Genomic DNA, 21,991 nt, shown 5'->3' with positions numbered 1-21,991 from the left:
GCCACAACATTAGTAACAATGAAACAGAATTTCCGGAGGATGGGGCCCAGAAATCAGGATTTTAAAAAGATTCCCAGGTGATTCTAATGTGCAGCCAAGGTTGAGAACCACTGTGCTAAGCCAAATAAGCCAGTCAGAGATAGATAAATATCACATGATCTCACTCATTTGTGGAATTTAATGTACAACTTAAAATGGATCCAGAGGCATATAAGCATTGAACAGACCATCCAATCTCAGAGGAAAGGCCGGGTGTGTGTGTGAGAGATCAACCAAAGGACTTGTGTGTATGTATTCATATAAGCATAACCCATGGATACAGACAGTAGGTGGGTGAGGGCATGTGCTGGGGAGCGGAAACAACCCGGGAGAGGTCAATGGGGGAAAAAGGAGACATATGTAATACTTTAAACAAATAATTATTTAGCGATCCAAGAAAGACAATTTTCTAGAGAACCCCTGGGCTTTGTGAATAATATGTGATCTTGATAAGCAGATTATTTTTGTTATAAAAGCTCAATCTCTGAGAGTTTGGAAACAGAGTATGAAGATTTATCCAATTTTACTATACATATTTCTGTAAGATGCCTTGAATCCTTTTTGAACTCTCTGTCATAAATAAAATCAAGATCATGAATGGTACATTGTTGTATTCAGGTAGATTACATGTATAATCAATAGCGTGGGTCCACCAGACACCCTTATTAAGAATAACAGTTCTCCTAAGCATCCAGTTAGTTGATAGGCAATGTTGCTTATTTATCTTATTTGTCCTTTCTATATTTCATTTTTCTCCATTGCTAATGTCACTAGCATAGTCGAGGCCTACTCAGCATCCCACAACCAACAATCACAGGCTGCACCATCCACAGAATGCAAGATCCAAGACAGCCAGGATTTTTATCGATTTCCACTAATTAATATCAAAGTATTCAAATAATTCCTGGATTACAATAGAGGTTAAATACATATCTCTCAAATAAATGAATGGATAAATAAATGAAAAATACATATAGTTTATCTTGCAAGTCTGCACCCCAGTCTAACCTAGTTTCTTCATTATATTCCTATGCACCAGAACCAGTCATTCTTCTTTAAATAATTCTTATTTTATTTCTCTTTATCAGAATGCCCTCCACTTATTTTTACATTTGGAAATCTAATCTAAACTACAAGATGAAAATAACCAAAGTATCCTTCAATAGATGATGGAATACTATGCTGCTGTAAAAAAGAAGGAACTCTTACCATTTGCAATAGCACGATGGACCTGGTGAGCATTATGATAAGTGAAATAAGCCAGTCAGAGAGAGATAAATAACATAGGATCTCACTCATTTGTGGAATATAATGAACAACATAAACTGATGAATTACAATAGTGCCAGAGACATAGAAGCATCAAACAGACCATCCAACCTCAGAAAGAAGGCGGGAGTGTGGGGAGGGGTTGAGAGATCAACCGAAGGACGTGTATGCATGCATATAAGCATACCCCATGGACACAGACATTAGGGAGGTGAGGGCATATGCTGGGGGGTGGGAACGACTGGGGAGAAGTCAATGGGGGAAAAAGGAGACATATGTAATACTTTAAACAATAAAGAATTAAATTTTTAAAATGATATTGGGTCCATAGCTTTTTACTCTAGAATTTGTTCCCTGCTGTGTCTTATTTTTTATTTATACTATATAAAATCATTTCAGAAAATCAGATGGTAGGTAAAAATGAGTCTTACTTCATAAAAAAATCCCAAAACATTCTGCATACTTCTTATTTCCATACATGTGTGTAATATTATTTTGATATTATAAATTTTAAGGACTTTTAAATAGTATTGTGTCACCAAATCATCAAGCATAAGTCATCAGTTTTGTTATTTTTCATGTTACTATCCTATATATGTCCCTTGAATTTTCTTAAATGAAATTTGGTTTACTTTTAAATTTTAAATAATGAAAGAATATTGTGGAAAAAATGGATCAGTGAATCTAGGGAGATGCTCAAGTGATCTGGTATCCTTGGGCAGTAGTTCCTTCATGTTAACTACATTGACAGTTATTGTAATGGTGGGGGGAATTGAGCTATACTATTTGTCTCCCCTTTTTTCAATGTCATTCTTACAAACCATTTTCTTCAGGAATAATCTGGCTGGCAGCGCTGTGGTGGGTGGGTGCCCCACAGAGGGAAACCCAGGCCAGCCAAGCAATCGTGCCCCATGCCTATCACCAGCAGAGGGAAGCAACCGGTGGTGGGGGCAGAGGGAGCAGTGCCACACAGATGGCAAGCAGTGGCAGTGGCGGGGGCAGGGCCCGCTTTCGGCAGCTGAGGGAAGGAAAGCCCAGATAGGCCCTGATCGCAGGCCAGGCCTAGGGACCCTACCCGAGGGGTTCCAGATTGCAAGAGGGTGCAGGCCGGGCTGAGCGACAAACCCCCCTCCCCCACCCTGTGCAGATATTCGTGCACTGGGCCTTTAGTACTGATATAAAACAACAATGAGCCATGTAAAATTGCTGTATTTTTATTTCATTTCTTTTGCCAGGTTATTTTGTACATGAGGTAAATAATGTCATAGTTTTAGAAGTCTCCTAGCAGAGTTTATTGGGTAAAATTACTCTTTAGATGGAATCATTTAAGCAAAGAGGTTAGGATTCACATTATTTAATCAGGCTAATAACTACTAAAATGAAGAGGAATAAACAGTAGTCTAGATTCTTAATTTTATAGGTATATTTTCTCATGTATTGGATACAACAAATATTTCTATCTTATAAAGCCACAGCAATTGGCTATAAAGACTGAATTATTCACACAAAAGACATCATGTGAATATAAGAATTTTTGTGATTATTTTTTAATGCTGCTTTTATTCAAGAAACATTGCGCCATCTAATATGTGCTAGATATTGGGAAGCAGTGTCTAGACAGGAGACTCATTTTTCATGTTGTTGCTGTAGTAAACCACTGCAATTGTCCATTATTGTGATTTGTTGTGCAAACACATAAGAATTATTTCCTCTTCATTTCCCTTAGGAATATAAATTTAGCTTAAGCCCTCACTTATTCTTTTCATTTAGAAATCACATTTCTCTGGAATATCACTTGTATAAAATCATACTTTCTTAGGTTTCTTCTGAATCAAGTTCTTAATTATATGCCCACATTGCTATTATAAGCAGTAATTGTCTAAAATTCTCATTTAAGTCACCTTTTAACTGAGAATTATTCACAGAGACTGGGTTACAAAACACACACACACACACACACACACACACACACACACACACACCTTATTATTATTCTTCAGGATTAATCCTGTACAGACTTCATTTACTCTAGTTATAATCAGAACAGTAATGGATAAGCCAAGTGGTTTATGGGAGAAAAACACACACAACTGTTGCATATTTTAATTTTTCTTGTGGGAAGAGGGACATACTTTTCTCTCTTGGGAACTCTGCCTTTTAGCTGACCTTCCTAACATTTAACTTGCTTATCTTAGTCAAGTTCTCTAACCCTAGTTGAATCCTAAATGCCCACCAAGAGGATGTAGTATACCCTAAAGAATTTAGGAGTGAGGTTGAGTCAGAAGAAATAATTTCACTCCAGACAATTTCCTCTTGATAAGTTGTGCATTCTGAAAAAAAAAAATAGGCTTTGCCTGCCTGAAACTTTGAATGTTTCTTTTTGCTTATTACTTGAACTTATTAAAAGGCTTCCTGCTTGCAAAGCACTTACTACTTCTCTATACAATCTCTCTGTGGTAGAGCATTTCTTAGACCTTCAACAAATTCTTCTTTATCACTGAAAACAGATTCACCATCTAAGGATATAAAAAGATGCAGCAATGTGCCAAAATCCGCAGAGACGTGGCCTGGTATTTATAACTGCTTTAGAAGTCCTATTCGTCAGTGATGACAGGAAAAGGACAGTCTGTAATTTTTAATAAATGTAGTTTGAGTTTACACTGACACTTCAATGGCTGCCATTGAGAAAGAGGGACATTTCAGGTCTACCAATTTACTTCACACCAATAGATTATGTTTCGAAAAAGCAAAGGAACATTTTTTTTTTAAAGCAGTTCATGACACTGTTAATATTCCTCCATTTCCTGTCTGTACTGGACCAGTTATTTTTTAAGACCTCTGTTAGAGTACTGAATGAAGTGCTGCCTAATTAAACATATCAGAACCCTAAAGCTTCCTGGGTCATTCAGAATGAAGAAACCCTTAGATTGTATGTACCATACTGGATGTGGTGCTTATTTGTCTTGTTGATCAAGATTTATGTTTATAAATGCTTCCAATGTTTATCAGCACATTACATTGACTTAGTAAATGAGCTAATATTTTTAATTAATCACTGTAAGGGCCCGCAAAAGTGTCTAGCCCAGGGGTCCTCAAACTTTTTAAACAGGGGGCCAGTTCACTGTCCCTCAGACCGTTGGAGGGCCAGACTATAGTTTAAAAAAAACTATGAACAAATTCCTATGCACACTGCACATATCTTATTTTGAAGTAAAAAAACAAAATGGGAACAAATACAATATTTGTATTTGCATGTGGCCCTCGGGCCGTAGTTTGAGGACCCCTGGTCTAGCCTATAAAGATCATTATGTGTTTTTAAAGAACAAAAAGTATAAAAGCCTAAATTTGCTTTCCTACTGGTTATAAATGATTTTTGATATTTTTACTTTTTATCCTCACCTGAGGATGTTTTTGATTTGAGAGAGAGAGAGGAAGGGAGAGAGAGATCGATTGGTCGCCTCCTGTACATGCCCTTGACTGAGGATCAAACCCACACCCATGTAAGTGCCCCAACTGGGAATCTAACCGGCAATCCTTGTGTGCATGGGATGATGCTCTGACCAACTGAGCCACCCAGCCAGGGCTGTAAATGATTTTTTAAATGGATAGCTGTTTCTGTATGTGGCCTTTTTCTTTCTAGAGGTGCTGCATTGGTTACTTTTACTGTCTGACTTGGGGAAACATTATAGTTTAGGCCAGTGATGCTCAACTAGGGACAGCTTTGCTCTCAAGGGGATATTTGGAAATGTCTAGAGCAGTGGTTCTCAACCTTGGCTGGACATTAGAATCACCTGGGAATCTTTTTAAAATTCTGATTTCTGGGCCTCATCCTCCGGAAATTCTGTTTCTTTGTTACTACTGTTGTGGCCCACTCCATAACAAAGAAACAGAATTTCCGGAGGATGAGGTCCAGAAATCAGGATTTTAAAAAGATTCCGAGGTGATTCTAATGTGCAGCCAAGGTTGAGAACCACTGGTCTAGAGACACTTTGGGTTGTTGTAGTTGGATTCAGGTGATACTGTCACCTAGAGGTGGAGGCAAGGAATGCTGCTAAGCATACTGCAGTGTCCTGGACAGCCCCCTACAAGAGATCATGTAATCCCAATGTAAATAGTCCTGAGGTTAAAAAACTCTTGGCTTAGAGCTTGGGTTTTGAAATCCAAATGTTTGAAATCCAGTTCATATTCTGCTGCCTGCTAACCCTGAAATTCTGGTAAAACAAAGCACATATCTTGACACATTATAAATATTTCCCAAATCTTAGTGATTGTTATAAATAAAATCTGAACTAAAATGACTTATAAGCCTTTTAATAATTTTTCTAAAATTATATAACATATGTTCTCTTGAATTTAGCAAATTTAAGAATCGCTTCTCTATAGATCTTTTCAACATTAGGTATCAGATAAATAATCGGGTTTTGAAAGCACTCATCACCACACTGCGTAAATTATCGATCTCATTAAAACTAGGATAGAAACTAGTGTGGTAAAGTTTTACAAGAAAAGATCTTTATGTCTCTTCCAATAGTAGACTCCATTGTCAATAAAGCATTTTCTTGGAACGCTATAGAACCCATCCTCTAAGAGTAGAACAACAGGGGTTTCTTTAAGGTGTGTGCTGCAAAGGGAAGGGAACTATGTACAGAGCACTTCCATTTAATTCTTCTTTAACACGTGTCACAATGCTAATGTAACCTTTCTTTAAGAGAATTTACAAAGATCATTAGAGAAAAATATATTAAAGAGACCCTTATAATAGTATCCAAGATAACTAGATAGAAAGAAAATAATTGTGAATGAATGGAAAGATATTCCATTCTGTAATAGTAATTGGAATGATTACTATTATTAAAATGCACTTACTATCCAAAGCAATCCACAAATTCAATGCAACCTCTATCAAAATTCTAATGGCATTTTTTTTCACAGAACCAAAACAAATAATTCTAAAATTTGAATGGAACCACAAAAAATCCCAAATAGCCAAAGAAGTGTTGAGAAAGGAGAACAAAGTTAGAGGTATCATTCTCTCTGGTCTCAAACTATATTACAAAGCTATAATAATTAAAAATTTTATGCTATGGCATTGGCATAAAAACAGACACACAAGTCAATGTAACAGAATTGAGAGCCCAGAAATAAACCCACCCTCATATGGACAATTAATTTACGATAAAGCAGCCAAGAACACAAAATGGGAAACAGTCTCTTCAATAAATGGTCTTGGGAAAACTGGACAGCCACATGAAAAAGAATAAAAGTAGACCGCTATCTTACACCATACACAAAAATTAACTCAATGTTAATAAAGGACTTAAATGTAAGACTTGATATCATTTAAGACTTGACATCATAAAATTCCTAGAAGAAAACATAGTTGGTAATCTGACATGCTTTTCATCAATATTTTTGAGAATTTGATTCCAAAGTCATGGGCAATGAACAAAAATAAATAAATGGAATTATGTCTAACTAAAAAGTGATTGCATAGCAAAGGAAACCATATCAAAATGGAAAGAAGATATTTGCAAATCATATATTTGTTAAGAAGTTAATATTAAAGAACTCATACAACTCAACTACTGGAAAACACATGATTAAAAAATGGGCAGAGGCCCTGGCCATCAGTTCAGTTGGTTAGAGTGTTGTCCCAATAAGCCAAGGTTGTGGGTTCAATCCTTGGTTTGGGCACATACAACAATCAACCAATTAATGTATAAATGGGTGGAAAAACAAATTTATTTTTCTCTCTCTTCCTTCATTTCTCTCCCTAAAATCAATAAATATTTTTTAATAGAATGAACACAGATGGCCAACAGGCACATGAAAAACTGTTCAACACCATTAATTCTAGAGAAATGCACATCAAAGCCACAAGGAAATATCACCTCACTCCTGTTAGAATGACTATTATAAAAAAATAAAAAAAGACAATAAATAACAAGTGTTGAAAAGGATGTAGAGCAAACGGAACCTTTGTACATCATTGCTGGGAATGTAAATTAGTGTAGCCATGAATAGAAAATAAGGTGGCAATTCCTCAAAAAATTAAAAATAGAAATACCATATGATCCAGCTCTTCCAGTTCTGGGTATTTATCTGAAGAATATGAGAATGGTAATTTCAAAAGACATATGCATTCCTATGTTCATAACAGCATTATTTACAATAGCCAAACTTTGGAAACAAAGTAAGTATCCACTGATGGATGAATGAAAACAGATATGATATATATGTATAGACAGCTGGGGTGGACCTGGAAATTGTTATGCTAAGTGAAATAAGTCAGATGGAGAAAGACAAATGCCTTACGATTTCACTCATATGCAGAATCTAAAAAAACACACACAAAATAGTACTGAATAAACAAAAACCAACTCATGGTTAGAGAAAATGTTGTGGCTATCAGAAGGAAATGGGGGATGGGTAAAATGAGTACAGGGGATCCATTCTATAGTGATGGATAGAAACTAGAATTCTTGTGGTGATCACTTTTGGTAGTGTACACAGATGTCTAATTATAATATTGTACACATGAAATATATATAATTTTACCTCAATAAAAAAGAAAATATATTGAAAACTTATTTATAGATTTCAATATGTTACTGAGTAATATTATTTGTACATACCTTTATTCAAAGCACTTTTCATATACATAATCATATTTAACCTAGAGATGGCTTATTGACTTCACAATATTGAAAGTTTTTTATTATTCGGCCTTTATTATAGAGTTTGCTCTGTCATTCACTTATTACACTGCCTCAGCTGGTGCTGTCAACATTTATTTTCTGCACTAAAGAAGTGACCAACCCAGTTAATCTTCAAGTCTGGGCAGTATCAAATGGGTCACAGTCATTTGTTGAGTCTGTATATTAAATAATATGTTGCTACAATTGCTAAGACACCAGAAATTATACTTTTTATAATTAGAGAAGATGCTGATTTTTCTGTTTGTATTTCTGAATTCAAAATGTTTACATAAAAGAAATATATAAGAGTTGAGTTAAAGATATTTTAATGGGACTATTTTCCTATCCCTGGTTTTGGCCAAAGAAGTTTATTTCTATGTCATGTTGATACATGGGAAGAAAAGAGAAAATGAGATTAAGAAAGAAAAGAGATTAAGAACTGCTGCTTCACCATAATTCCCTTTCAATTCATTTTCCATAGTTTTGATGCAATGTACTTAAAGAGATTTTTTTCAGTTGCTTTGATATTTAATGCTATAGACATAACATTATATTGCTTTGGTGGTTATAAAAGGTTTATTTTCTCTGAAGTATATCTTGTAGTTACATAATAAGTCTTTCCTTATTGGGTAAGGTACAACTAAGGGGGAGTTGAAACTATAAAAACATCCCTGAAAAGTAACCTATCCCTTGGGAAAAGTCATTCCCAAGAAAGGAAGGAAGGAAGGGAGGAAGGAAGGGAAGCAAAATAGACATGACCAGTGCTTGGTAGTTTAAGATCCAGATGAAATGTCAATCTGTATACATCAAAGTAATCAACTTATTCAGCAATGAGAGAGAAAAATATATCAAGGAAAAGAACACTCCATCCTATATAATAAAAGGCTAATATGCAAATAGACCGAATGGCAGAACTGAACAACCAGTTGCTATGACGTGTGCTGACCACCAGGGGGCATGCACGGAACATTGGCGGCATCGGCAGCAGGCAGCAGAGCATGGTACATGGTGGGCGTTGGCCACAGCGGGATAGTGGAGGTGAGCAGGGGTGCCAGACCAAGGCGGGACACCCGTGGCTGTCATCGGAGTGAGCCTCTGGTGGTTACTGAAAATTCTTTGCTCCCATGCGCTGTGGTTCCACCTGGTGCTCGCACCTGCTGATGGCGCCGGTCCCGCTAGCACCCACTGCTGGCATCAGCCTCAATCGCTCTGCACCATCAGTGCGTGGGAGTGGAGGTGGTAGGAGTAGGGCTGCCGGCAGACAGGGGACCAGGGGCCATGGTGGGAGGGGTCAGGTGGGGCACGGAGGATGGGCCGAGACCCACCCCTGTGCCCACCATAGCCTCTCAGCCCACAGTTCCTTTCAAGGTGCACAAATTCATGCACTGGGCCCCTAGTATTATATAAACTGTCAGTGAGGAAAGAAATCATGGTAATAGAATCTTTTCTGGATTGTATAAATATTAAGGAAATACTACTAAATAACAGGCACTGTTATGAGCAGTGGATTCAGCATTAAACAAAACAGGCAAAGTGCCTGCCCATATGAAACGTGTATTTTAGTTGGTTTGGGTGTAGAAATGCATAGGGTTCAAAATTTATATTCTTAAAAATAAAATATACAGTATTCTGCATTTCCTATCTTATTTGATCTAGAGGACTCATTAGTAGGAAACCATGAACTTACTCAGGAAGTGTATTTCTCAATGTGAATTATCATCTAAGAATTACTACTTAGCTTCTACTATAAGAACTCTGACCAATGATACTGGCTCACTTTAATGTAATTTAATATTATTTCTTCTTTTATTTGAATTCAAATCATAATGTTGATATTTTTAGTAAACTTTATGACTTTTTAAAATACTATTTAACATTAGCCATTTTTCTAATGTAAACCATTTTTTTTTCTACCTAGCTATCAGGAATTGTTTCATGTGTTTCTATCCCTTTAGGAACAATTCTAGATGTGAAACAATACTATTTTCTGTTAAGTGAAGAACATTTGCTGAAAAAAATATATTTTAAAATAAAAAATAATCATATATTAAGTTCTAATCAATGCAAGAAAGAATCACAGGAAGTAGTAACAACTGATAACATTTTTTGGCAATTGTCAGTATAGTTCACAAAAAGGAAAAACTTCAGAAAAAGTACATAAAATTCATTAATCAGTGTTAGAAATATTGCTACATTCCCCCTTTAATTTTATTACCCTACTTTAATAAAAATGGGACTATATATATTGGCATGATTACTGCATTTATATTTTGCATCAGTTATGAGACAATTTTTTAAAGATAATAAGATCCCTAAAATTAGATGAATCTTAAAATCAGTGCTTTCAACCAGGTCATGGTTGTAACAGAGTTTGCATTGCTGTATGTATAGATTTTAAAGCTTTATATTGTCCCTTTTTTTTTGAGTTCAATGCAATATTGGTACTAAGTTTGTTGAGTTTTCATTTAAGAATATCATCCAAGGAGTGTTTACTATGATCTGGTATTATAACCAGTAATTTTGTATATGGAAACCCAGCAAAGAACGAAAAAGGGTGTAATATTGATATGAGTAAAAAATATATATATTTGTAATTTGATTGCCTCAGTTTCATACCCTCTTCTAAAATTAAAACCAAATGCTTTATGAAATCTAAAGAGGAAATATACCCACATGTATATAGCCACTGAGATAAATGTGACTGAACTGTCTATCAAACATAAGAAACTGAAGAAAGAAGAAATTGCACGAGAGGTTGGTGTGACCAATTATTGGGTCACACTGATTTTAATAAGTAAATGGAATATAGTTTTTGTTTGTTTTTAATTAGCATGGTTTTTGTTTGTTTTTCCTTTCTTAGTCATATGTATAATAAAGTCAGTGATCTTGGATTCAATGAAATGCAGACTATCTGCTTTCAGAAGAAATTAGAGAGAAAATATAATAGGGAAATAAAGAATTGATTTTGTAGCCGTAACCGATTTGGCTCAGTGGATAGAGCATCGGCCTGCGGGCTGAAAGGTCCCAGGTTCGATTCCGGTCAAGGGCATGTACCTTGGTTGCGGGCACATCCCCAGTGGGGGGTGTTCAGGAGGCAGCTGATTGATGTTTCTCTCTCATCGATGTTTCTAACTCTCTGTCCCTCTCCTTTCCTCACTGTGGAAAATCAATAGAATATATTTTGAAAAAAAAAAAAAAGAATTGATTTTGTTATAATCTTCACACTGTATTTGCCATCTATTCATCCCTCTACTAGGAACTGTAAGGATAGGTAATAAAATAGCTTTTTGACAACTAAATTGCCTAAAAACTAACATATGAGTTTTGGGAAATTTACTTCTAGTTTTGAGAAAGATGTAGCTAAGCATATGCACTGAAAATTCCCTTTAGGGATGTGATCCCAGGAGCTGCAGAAAGAATTAATTTCTTTATCATGCTACTAATTGGTATTATTTATTTCCCTCTGGGCTACAGTAACCAAATACAAATATTTATGTGCCAAAATATATTTTTATATTTTGAATTAAGGGGATCTTTCCTATGTTTGTCTAAACATGTTCCAAACATGTAGAATTTTAAATGTAGAATTTTAGAACTGGAAAAGGAGTTAAATGAATATTAGTATTTCTCCAAGATATTTTCCTCATCTCTTTCAATAGGCTCAGAAAAAGAAGCCCACAAAAATTAATTTATTCATCCAAGGTCACACCATTTGATAGCAGCAGAGTCAAGATTAGAGTATTTGGCTAAAAGTTCATTATTCTGACCATTATGCCAAATTGTCTCATAATATATTAAACATACCAACTGGATAATGAGTGTAGTGGATGCTGTGGTTGTGCTTCCGTTCTCCCTCCCCCTGTCCCAAACACACACTCCCCACACACAAACACACCCTTTCACAACTAAAGCTTTCATTTTCCCAGTTGCTGAAAATGTTGGCAGCTGATAGCATACAAGTTAAGTTCCTCTCCAAGAATTTCTCCCTGCAGAAAAATAATAAGGGAAAGCCTGCTTACTCGAGGTCACACCCCTTTCCCAGAGGCTGCCCATGTCCAATAAGGGTATAAGGCTCCCAACCACTTGTCTAAATGGGAGACAAGTAGGAAAAGTCACACAAACTTTAGATTCTGTGTGATTATCTGAGATAGTGTAATTGCAGAGCACTTTAATCCCCCCTTTGCCAGACCCTGCTTCCTTCACTCCTGCACAGGTGTTGGCTTGAGAATACACTCCAATAAATGTTTTGTTTATTGTCTCACATATTTGTCTCAGAGTCTGTTCTGGGGAACCAAACTACAACAATTAATGTAAAATTACTTAAATATTCTGGACTAAGTTACTTTGCTTTTATTCAGTCTAAATAGAAGTGTTCAAAGGGGCTTAGCTGCCACAGGATGAAATGCGCATCTACCAAGGTAATTTCTAGGTTTACTGGTCACTTTATTTTATTCATGTAATTAGTGTTGTTGCTGTCATTAGATAACTATGTATGTCAACACAGGTATGAATGTGAATCTTCCTTTCACAGGTGAGGAAATTGGTGGCTTAGGGAAGATAAGAAACTTACCCAGCTAGACAGTGTCTAATTCTGATTGATTCTCCCATCAGACTTTTAGCTGCTTGAAGGCAGGAGCCACTTCCTTTATGAACAGCACTGTTTCCCTTCATGTAATGCAGTGTCTTGCTCTCAATGACAGTCAATAAACATTTATCAAATGAATAAATTAATCCATATGTCTGACCACAAATCCCTGCCATTAACCCCTGTGCTATACAGTCTCCTACGTATTTGATGAGCCCTGGATTAATGGTAAACATCATAAAGAACTTAAAAAGGAGGGGGGATTTGAAGTCTAAGATGTCAAAAGCAATCTATGTGAAGCACACAGGAATGGGTAATTTAAATATGCATTTTCTTTAAAAATTGAGAGGGAGAGCCTTGATTTTGTTTCTTTTTATAGTAGATACTCATGTTCCTTATAGGTATCAGATACCATATCAGAGAAAGAGTAGTGAGGCTGCCTGTGGGTTGAGTTGTTCGATTATTTTAATATATCTTTATTAAAAGTATATATTCAATTTAATATAATATTCTAGGAGGGCTAAAATGACCACATAAAGAAAATAATGGCTATTTCCCCCAATGTAATGTAATGGAGATGATCTCCACCCACCTTCTCTACTTTCCTAGGCAGCAGCTATAAAAATAGAAATGAAAAAGAAACATTTCCACTGATAATTATCACAATGAATTTACTAATGCCTCTTGTGTCCCTTTTGTCCTGAAACGAAAGTTTTTATCAGGATATTTTACAAAGAGCATCCAGGATGTGTCTAACATTTGGATGCAGATATTAAGCACAGTGTTGATTTGGAGCCTGTCAGTAACTGATTCAATAGTTAAGTAAAATTCTTATAGCAGTAAAGTTAGAGAGATGAAGAGATTATCAAAGCTCACTCTTCTAAGGAAATCCAAATACCTAGAAGTGTTGGAAAAGAGTCAAGAAGCAGTAATCTAGAAACATTTCTAGAGAATGAAAATTGAATAGAAATAGTTTATTCCTTTTATTCCCAAGAAAGTCTCTGAAACGTCTGCTGTAAATCAGGCAATGTTTCTTTTGTGCAAGAGTTAACCAACCTGACTTCCTCTACTCCTCATCTATGGACGAGTTAAAGTGGCAAATTAGAAGTCATAGAGAAGGTCTGCTATAAGTGGGCACATAAAAACCAGAATGAACATTTAACAATCAAGACATTTTTTTTATAAAAGAAAGGCATGATTAGTAAAATACTTCAACCTGAAAAGGCATATGGACACCCCAGTTATCCCCCAATACACCTTAGTTTTGCAGAAGAGCAGGAGATTCATCTCAGTGATGGTAATCTTGAAACATCCGTTTAAATTACAATATTGTTCTGCATGTAATTTATTTTAGAAAAATGTGATACCTTTCAGAAATATTCCAGGGGATCCGCTGGAAGGCAGAATGAACTTGTGGTTCACCAAGCAGACTGTCAACCGTGCACCAGTGTAGGGTCCAAACTCACTGAGCCTCAGTTTTCTAGTCTATATAATGAGGATGAGGGGAACTACTTCAAACATGGATTGAATATGTTAAGGCATTAGAAGAATGCTTGGCATGTAATATATGCTCATAAATAGTATTTAGTATTATCTCAGCAGATAAATATTATTCAGCATATGCTTATTTTTAAATGTTTAATATGTATCTGAAAATTGAATCAGGAGGATAGAGTGGATATAAGAGAAGTGGACAGATGACTTGAGGTTGCATTTTTTTTCCAGTACATTAGCAAGAACATGATTTGAAGGGGTGTGAAGAAAAGAGAGAAAGCAAAAGTAATCTCCATGTGATAGCCTGATAAGGATGATATTTATTACTGAGGAAGCTATCTGGGGAAGGATAGGTTTCAGAGTCAAAATCATGTTTGTTTGTTTTTATTTGGTTTTATGTCAAATTAGTGATATTAATCAAAGTGATGGTGGCTGGATAAGGGAATTGGGGTTCAAAGTAGAGATCAGGTTTGCAAAAATGGCTTTTTAGGGAACAATGAAAAGATAACCATTTAAAACTATTCCATTTAGATGTCAAGTATCCAGAAATTTTCTGGCTCCTTCAGAATGTTTTATACCAACCTACTGCCATCTGCTCTACTCTCTTCTCTCTTTCTCTTCATTCTTCCTATCAACAATAAACCCTACCCTTTTACCACCAGAGCAATAGGACAGGTAGTCAATTTCTAGCTCAATGTGTTTTTCCAAACAAGACAGTGTTCTTTCTCTTCAAGAGGAATTCTGGTACCAGCTTGCAATCTTTATTCCCACAGCATGACTTAATGAGCTATGTTTTATTTCTATAATCCTATATAATAAAAGGGTAATATGCAAATTGACCAAACGGCTGAACAACCGGTCGCTATGACGTGCACTGACCACCAGGGGGCAGATGCTCAATGCAGGAGCTGCCCCCTGGTGGTCAGTGTGCTCCCACAGGGGGAGCGCCACTCAGCCACAAGCCGGGCTGACAGCTGGCAAGTGCAGGGGCCCACCTTCGCGGCAGCACTAAGGATGTCTGACTACGGCTTAAGGCCATGGGGAGCGGGCCTAAGCCATCAGTCAGACATCCCAGACTGTGAGAAGGTGCAGGCCAGCCTGAGGGACCCCCCCTCCTGAGTGCAAAAATCTCGTGCACTGGGCCTCTAGTTAGAATATAAACATTGTGAGAAAGAAGATGGCATATACTGTGTACCTGATTTTGATTAATAAAGTGCATCCAAAAATTCTAAATGAAATACATGTTGAAATTTATTTTAGGTACTCTATTGTCCTCCTTAGGTCAATGTTGAGACATTGTTTTAGTTTCTTAAATTTTTATGTTACCACTTTGCTGATACAAATTATGACATTGATCATTCTAAAATTCTCTGCACATTTATTTAAGTAAATATAATGTATAAAATCCAGAAAAAAATGAATAGGCTCATACATTGATGTTCATTACTTATTCAAATTATCTATATTCTCAGGTAAACCTATAAAATTCAAATTTAGGAAATTAGATAAACACATTTTAAAATGCCTTTTAGTTCAAGGACAAAAAGAAATGAGCTATCAAGCCATGAACAGACATGGAGGAACCTTAAATGCATATTACTAAGTGAAATAAGCCAATCTGAAAAGACTCCATACTGTACAATTTCAACTACAATAGGTCCTCGGGTTACATTGGAGATCCGTTCCTACGGGACATAATGCAATTTTCACCGTAAGTCGGAACCCACCTACATAAGCACCTACATCACTCACATGGAGCACATACATAAATAGCAGTAATGAAGTGAAACAGTAAAAAATAATTTGAAAGAAAGATAACAATTCCTGACCTTTACTTGTGGTAAATAAATAATAAAAAACATAAAGCACATATGTTGAAATGACGGAACTTTTTTTAATATATAAATAAATGGGAGATGGCGACGTAACCACGAAACAATGTACGTGGAGTCTGATGTAACCCGAGGACTGCCTGTATACAACATTCTGGAAAAGATAAAATTATGGAGATGATAAAATTCAGCAGTTACTAGGGGTAGGAGGCATAGTGGAGAGATGAATAGGAAGACCAGGGGATATTTTTAGGGCAGTAAAAATACTCTATTATAATAATGAACAAATGCCATTGTAATTTTGTCCAAACCCATAGAATGCACAGTGAATCCTAATGTAAACTGGATTTGGGTGATTATGATGTGTCAATGTAGGTTTATCCTTGGTAAAAAATGTGCCACTTTGGTGAGTGATGTTGATTGGGGGGAAGTTACGCCTATGTGCTTTAGAAATTTCTGTACCTCCCTTTCAATTTTCTCTAAACCTAAAACTGCTCTAAAAGCATAAAGCCTTCAGCCCTGGTCGAGTGGCTCAGTTGGCTGGTTGGAGTGTCACCCCTTTTACCCAAGGGTTGCAGGTTTGATTCCTGGGGCTGGTGGTGGGGCACATGCCTGAACTGTGGGTTCAATTCCCAGTCAGGGTGTGTGCTGGGGGGTGGTGTTGGCTGGTGGATGTTTTTTCTCTCTCTCTTTCTAAAACTCAATTAAAAAACCAAACATATCCTTGGGTGAGGATTTTTAAAAATAATAATATATAAAGCTTTTAAAACAATGATTTTTAGAATAAGTTAATCATTTATTGACTATTGGTAGTGATGTTGCACTGAGAAATTTAATCTCATGAAGAATTCTACAGATTTTTTAAAGGCTTGCTGAAAATGTAGGGGTTTGCACACAAAATGTGAAAGTATCACTCTGTCTTCAATGAACGTTTTTTTTAAACATAATTTTCTTTCTGTGTCCTTACCATAGGCTACATATCGAAACCGAGTTGTGAGCCAAAGTCTCAGCACAAGGGACAGAAAAGCAATACATACTCCCACCGAGGACCGTTTTAGATACTCGTCAGCTGACCAGACAAGCCCCTACAAAAGCAAGACCTGTCAACTATCAAGTATGTGTTTAAATAATTTCTTGAAGGACAAGGAACTAGTGGAAGTTATCAAACACTCAAGAGGAACTTGTGAAAGCCTCACTTCAGAGGTCACCCAGAACTTAAGGGCCACTGTTGGGCAGAACTCTCTGAAGCCAACAGCTAAGACTGAAGGGCTCCCCACGTCCTCAGAGAAACCAAAGGACCAAGCTGCTGTGGCCCGACAGCATTCAACCTTTACAGGCAGGTTCGGACAGCCACCGAGAGGGCCAATCTCTTTACACACATACAGCAAAAAGAATGTTTTTCTCCATCACAATTTACACACCACTGAGCTGCAGACTCTAGGCCAACAGGATGGGTAATTACATCACCCGATTCTGTCTCTGAGTAAAGATGGTTAGTGTTTCTCGTTCATAGCTCACATTTCAATAGTCACGTACTTTTTATTCTTTTTATTTTTGGTTATAAACAATGAATTGTGTACTTTTTTTTTAAGAAAGAGGGTTCAAGCATGTTAATTGAATTAGGTTTAATAGCCTTGAAGGTTTTATTATATAAATATGTATAATAAATGGGACCATCTTGCTGGTTTATATAGTCCATAATTTATTTATTTTTTATCTTTATCAGTTACTGATATCTATTGAAGTTCCTGAAAGTAATATCAGATAGTACTCTATTCATTGAATGGCGTAACTGTGAAAATAGATGTGAGAAATAAGTAGATGAAGGAATTGTAAAGAATTTTAACTTACATAGTTAATAGAAGGAAAAGAGAAGATGGATTTTAAATCTTATATTTGGTGGTGTATTTATTTGAAGAATGGAGTTTGCTTGCATGTAACCTAGAGATACGTTTGTCTCTCTATCACTTACATTCAAGCTTATCTTGTCACATTATAAGGGGAGGGGGGGTCTATTTCTTTTGCCTCTAAATGTTTAGTTCACACTAGTTCAAAAGGACTTTAGACTGAGTAATTGCTAGCCAAATAGAGAATGACAGCTCTGATCTTACAAAAATGTCTTATAGTTTTTGCTAGTGATGTTGAAGTACTAGGACAGGACAGAGGGAGGTGGTAAAGTTGGCTAAATTCTGTCAAATGATGCAAAAAGCATGATATGCTTGCTCTTTTAATCATGGCCATGTCAGCATATTTTTCCAAGTTTTACAGATGGAACATTCTAAGAAACTTATTTTACTTCACTTTCCTTGTATTTTTTAAAATCTTCGACTATTTTTTCTGTATATTCAGTTTCAACCTGTATGCACCTACCCATACAAGATGAGTTGAGGAACAGAAAGTCAGTTTCTTGGTAGCTCAGTATACACTGTTTTGACTGTTTAGTCATCTAGCTTTGGAAGGAAAAGTTAAAAACGTGAACTTTGGTGATTTGATCTCAGTATTTAACACTCATTTGATGGCAAATATTTCTCTTTAACAAATAAGGCCTGTTGTGTTTTACTTAACGCACATGAGATTGATCAATAAATCAAGATAATTTCTTTATGGCTAATTAATACCAGACTATATGCAGCTATAAAAATAAATAATAAACAGAAACCAGTAGGAAACAGGTCTGCAGTTTTCTTATACAAAGATAAAAGCTAATCACAGTATCCATATTAGGCATAGTTCATGCAAATCGAAATTTGTCATACCTACTGCATGATCTGTTTTCCTGGCATTCTCTAACAGACAGAATCCATCTGCATGTGCAAATGTAATGAATAAAGGGAAATTGAGATAGCAGTTTTTTAGCATGTCATCTAACTAACCTGCTTAAATTAAAGCTGTGTGTAAAAAGCATCTCCTAATACAAAAATGCTCTAGGCTTTGGGGAAAGGCCATTAGATTCCTACCTTAGCTTGAACTATTAAACTTTGGCGCAATTCTCAAACTTTGATTAGAATTGATAAGAGTAAAGAGTCTAGTGCATATGCTATACTTGCAATTCTAAAGGAAGACACATGTGCATCAAGACAAATGTTTGCCAAATGTTTTTATTCTTTGTGCATTTGTAATGCTGCCAGAAGAGAACAATATGCACTATGATTTGCTTGGCTTAATTAGACTGCTATCTAAAATTTCCGGCTATAGTTTAGAAGCTATAATACTTATGCAGATATACATTTTGGACCAGGCAATATTTAAGACATGCTAGAAAACCAGAAAAATGATGATTATTAATTATGTAATTCAGTTTTATTTGTCCAGAAAGTTTCTGTGTATTGCTAGAGTATTTGAATTCTGTAAATAAGTTAGCATGATAAAATGATCAAGGATTTTTTCCCAGGATATGGAAGAACTGTGTATCACAAATAATGTTTTTGATCTGGACTTTTGGAGTTTATAGTTTTGTTTTCCTGGAAGATAGACTTTTGAATTATGCTTTGTAAAAAAAATAATCTATTTAAGAAAATCTGTCATTTAATAGACATTTTAAGAGACATTTTAAACACTAGTATTTTCTTGAAAAACCTTTTTTAAAGCTGAAACATTCAAAAAGAAAACCTGGATTAAGCAGTTCAATTTTAAATGGAGGGATATTTTTTGGAAATATCATCTTAAAGCTGTTTTGTACCAGTATTTTCAGCATTGTTATAATATTATTTGTAATACTAAGTGTAACTCAGGCCTGGAGAAGGTGTAAGCCCACCATGCCAACGTCCATCAGTAACTGTAAAACAGGGGTCAAGTTCCTCTGGTGTATATATAGAAACTCAAAACAAGAGCATATGGGCATTCTTTCAGCGGATTGATTTCTTTGTACTAAAATCTCTAGTTTTCTAAGACAGTTCCATGTGTAAAAATGATTTATACATTTTCTCCAAGGCAGTACATATCCAAAGACAGGACACCAGGGGGAAAAAGTGCTTGTTTTTCTGACAGGAGCAGTTGTGTTTCTTTCCCTTCCTCTTTCTTCTGTGCATGTATATGTGTAGCTAAGCCTACGTAACCCTGTAAAAGTTCTGCTGCAAATTGTCTCTTCTGAATTTAGAATGTGTTTTGAAGGACACCTAAGAAGAGATAGTCCTCGAGGAAAAGCTGTTTCTACCTGAAATAAACTGTGCCCGTTTTTGTAATTCTCTTGTAACATGAAACTGTATTTCTATGGAACTCAGTGATTTTTTTCAACTGATTTTTTTATATGCTAACAGTCACAGTGAAATTTTGAATTCTCTCTCAAACTATTTTTGCTTCTTTGGAGCACCGTGGTCTGTGCAAATGGCAACAGGAAACTGTAGCTGCAATGCTAAAGGTAAACCTACAAGTATCAGTATGCTCAGGGGAAGAACCTAGAGCCACACATTGTTCACGTTGTTTCTGTTATTTATTGAGTGAGGTATAAAGAACTAGCAAGCCACTAGTCAATATTAAACATGTGTAGGCATGCCCACACTTACCTAATTTAAAATGTTTACAAAGACTTTCATGATTAATCCGTGTTATGACCTCCGTTTTACCCTATATATGCCAAGAGGTAGTCCTAGCCCATGGCCACTATTATCTGAGTGTTACTGAATTCAAAGAAAATTTCACATTTTGTTTTCTTTGCCTTGTATGTGTTTAATACAGATAATACCTCCCCTCAAAAGAGTTATTTTTTTAAATTGTCATGTATTTAAGGACTACATCCACATGATAAATTATCACACTCTTCTAGAACTTTCTGAGTAACTTAGTTATCAATGGAACAATAGGAGCAATTTATTGAATAACAAGTATTATTTCTACGTATTTATTATCCACATTCATTATCACCTTTATCATTTTCAAGAAGTAGTATCCCATTACAGTGTGTAACTTGGAATACTGGGTATAATCTTACACTTATAATCTCAATTTTGCTCCACTTTTTCACTTTCAGAATTTTACATTCCAAATACCTTTAGAAGTATGAAGTGCTTAAAAACAGCCCTTGCAACTCCACTGAGCCAGGTGTAGATCAAAACGGAAAAAGAAAGAGAGGTGACTACAAAGGTGCTGTCTGTGAGCGCCACCCACTTGACTGAATCACACTCCCCCTGGCCAGAAGCTTTGCCCTTGCTGATATATCTGTTTAAATGCAGCACTGATTCATTTTTACTAAGATGTTTATTGCATTCTGGGGCTTAACTCTTAAGGCATTATTTATTATCAGGTCTTTTTGTATATTTTTATTTTCTTTTTTGTACAAAATACTTTAACCATACATGATATTTTTGAGGAACTTAATCCTCTTGGAATTTAAATTTTTTTCTTGTTCACTCTCTGCCCCCATGTTCTTACTTTGTCATGCCAACTCTAGGCTATATATATAAACACATGGCAGGGATGACAGAAAATATAAGCAAGTTTGGGCTCTTATAAAAAGTTGAATTTCACTGTAGTATAAAAGTAAATAGCCAGCTATCAGCCAACCAAACAAAGAAGCCCACTCTCTTAACAAAATTCATGATCATTGCCAAATTTTTACTTTTCAAGTCTTAATCTGTGCCAATTTTTTTCACCAATAGGCAGAATCACAACATATACATGAACTATCCTATATAATAAAGAGGTCATATGCAAATTAACCCTCACAACCTCACAAGATGGCTGCCTATGACCAGGCCAGCAGCGGGGTTAGTGAGGGATGACAAAACAACTGAACAGCAGGCTGCGTGGGGCAACCAGGCTGGCAGGGGGGACAGTTAGGGGCAACCAGGCTGGCAGAGGGGGACAGTTGGAGGCGACCAGGCCAGCAGGGGGGGCAGTAAGAGGCAACCAGGCTGGTGGGGGAGGGTGAAGTTGAGAGTGACCAGGCTAGTGGGGGGGGGCAGTTGAGGGCGATTAGGTTGGCAGGGGGGCAGTGAGGGTTGACCAGGCTGGTGGGGAGTTGGCAGTTAGGAGCAACCAGGCCGGCAAGGAGGGGGCAGTTGGGGGCGTGTTTGGCGATTTTTGCAGTTAGGGGCGATCAGGCCGGCACGCAGAGGCAGTGAGGGGCGATCAGGCCGG

General features: G+C 36.4%; 1 protein-coding gene across 1 annotated transcript in view; it reads left to right on the top strand.

Annotated features, from left to right (window-relative positions):
- Positions 1-17,602, top strand: part of LOC102256539 (serine-rich coiled-coil domain-containing protein 1-like) — a 972,873-nt gene extending 955,271 nt beyond the window's left edge. The window contains exon 9 of the mRNA XM_014547713.1: positions 16,889-17,602. Within this exon, the coding sequence (XP_014403199.1) occupies positions 16,889-17,374 (486 nt within the window). The 3' untranslated portion in view covers positions 17,375-17,602. The remainder of the gene's footprint in view (positions 1-16,888) is intronic.
- Positions 17,603-21,991: the final 4,389 nt, after the last annotated feature.

Source organism: Myotis brandtii, unplaced genomic scaffold, assembly GCF_000412655.1.
Source record: "Myotis brandtii unplaced genomic scaffold, ASM41265v1 scaffold113, whole genome shotgun sequence".
NCBI lineage: Eukaryota > Metazoa > Chordata > Mammalia > Chiroptera > Vespertilionidae > Myotis > Myotis brandtii.
This window is presented reverse-complemented; position numbering and strand designations above follow the sequence as displayed.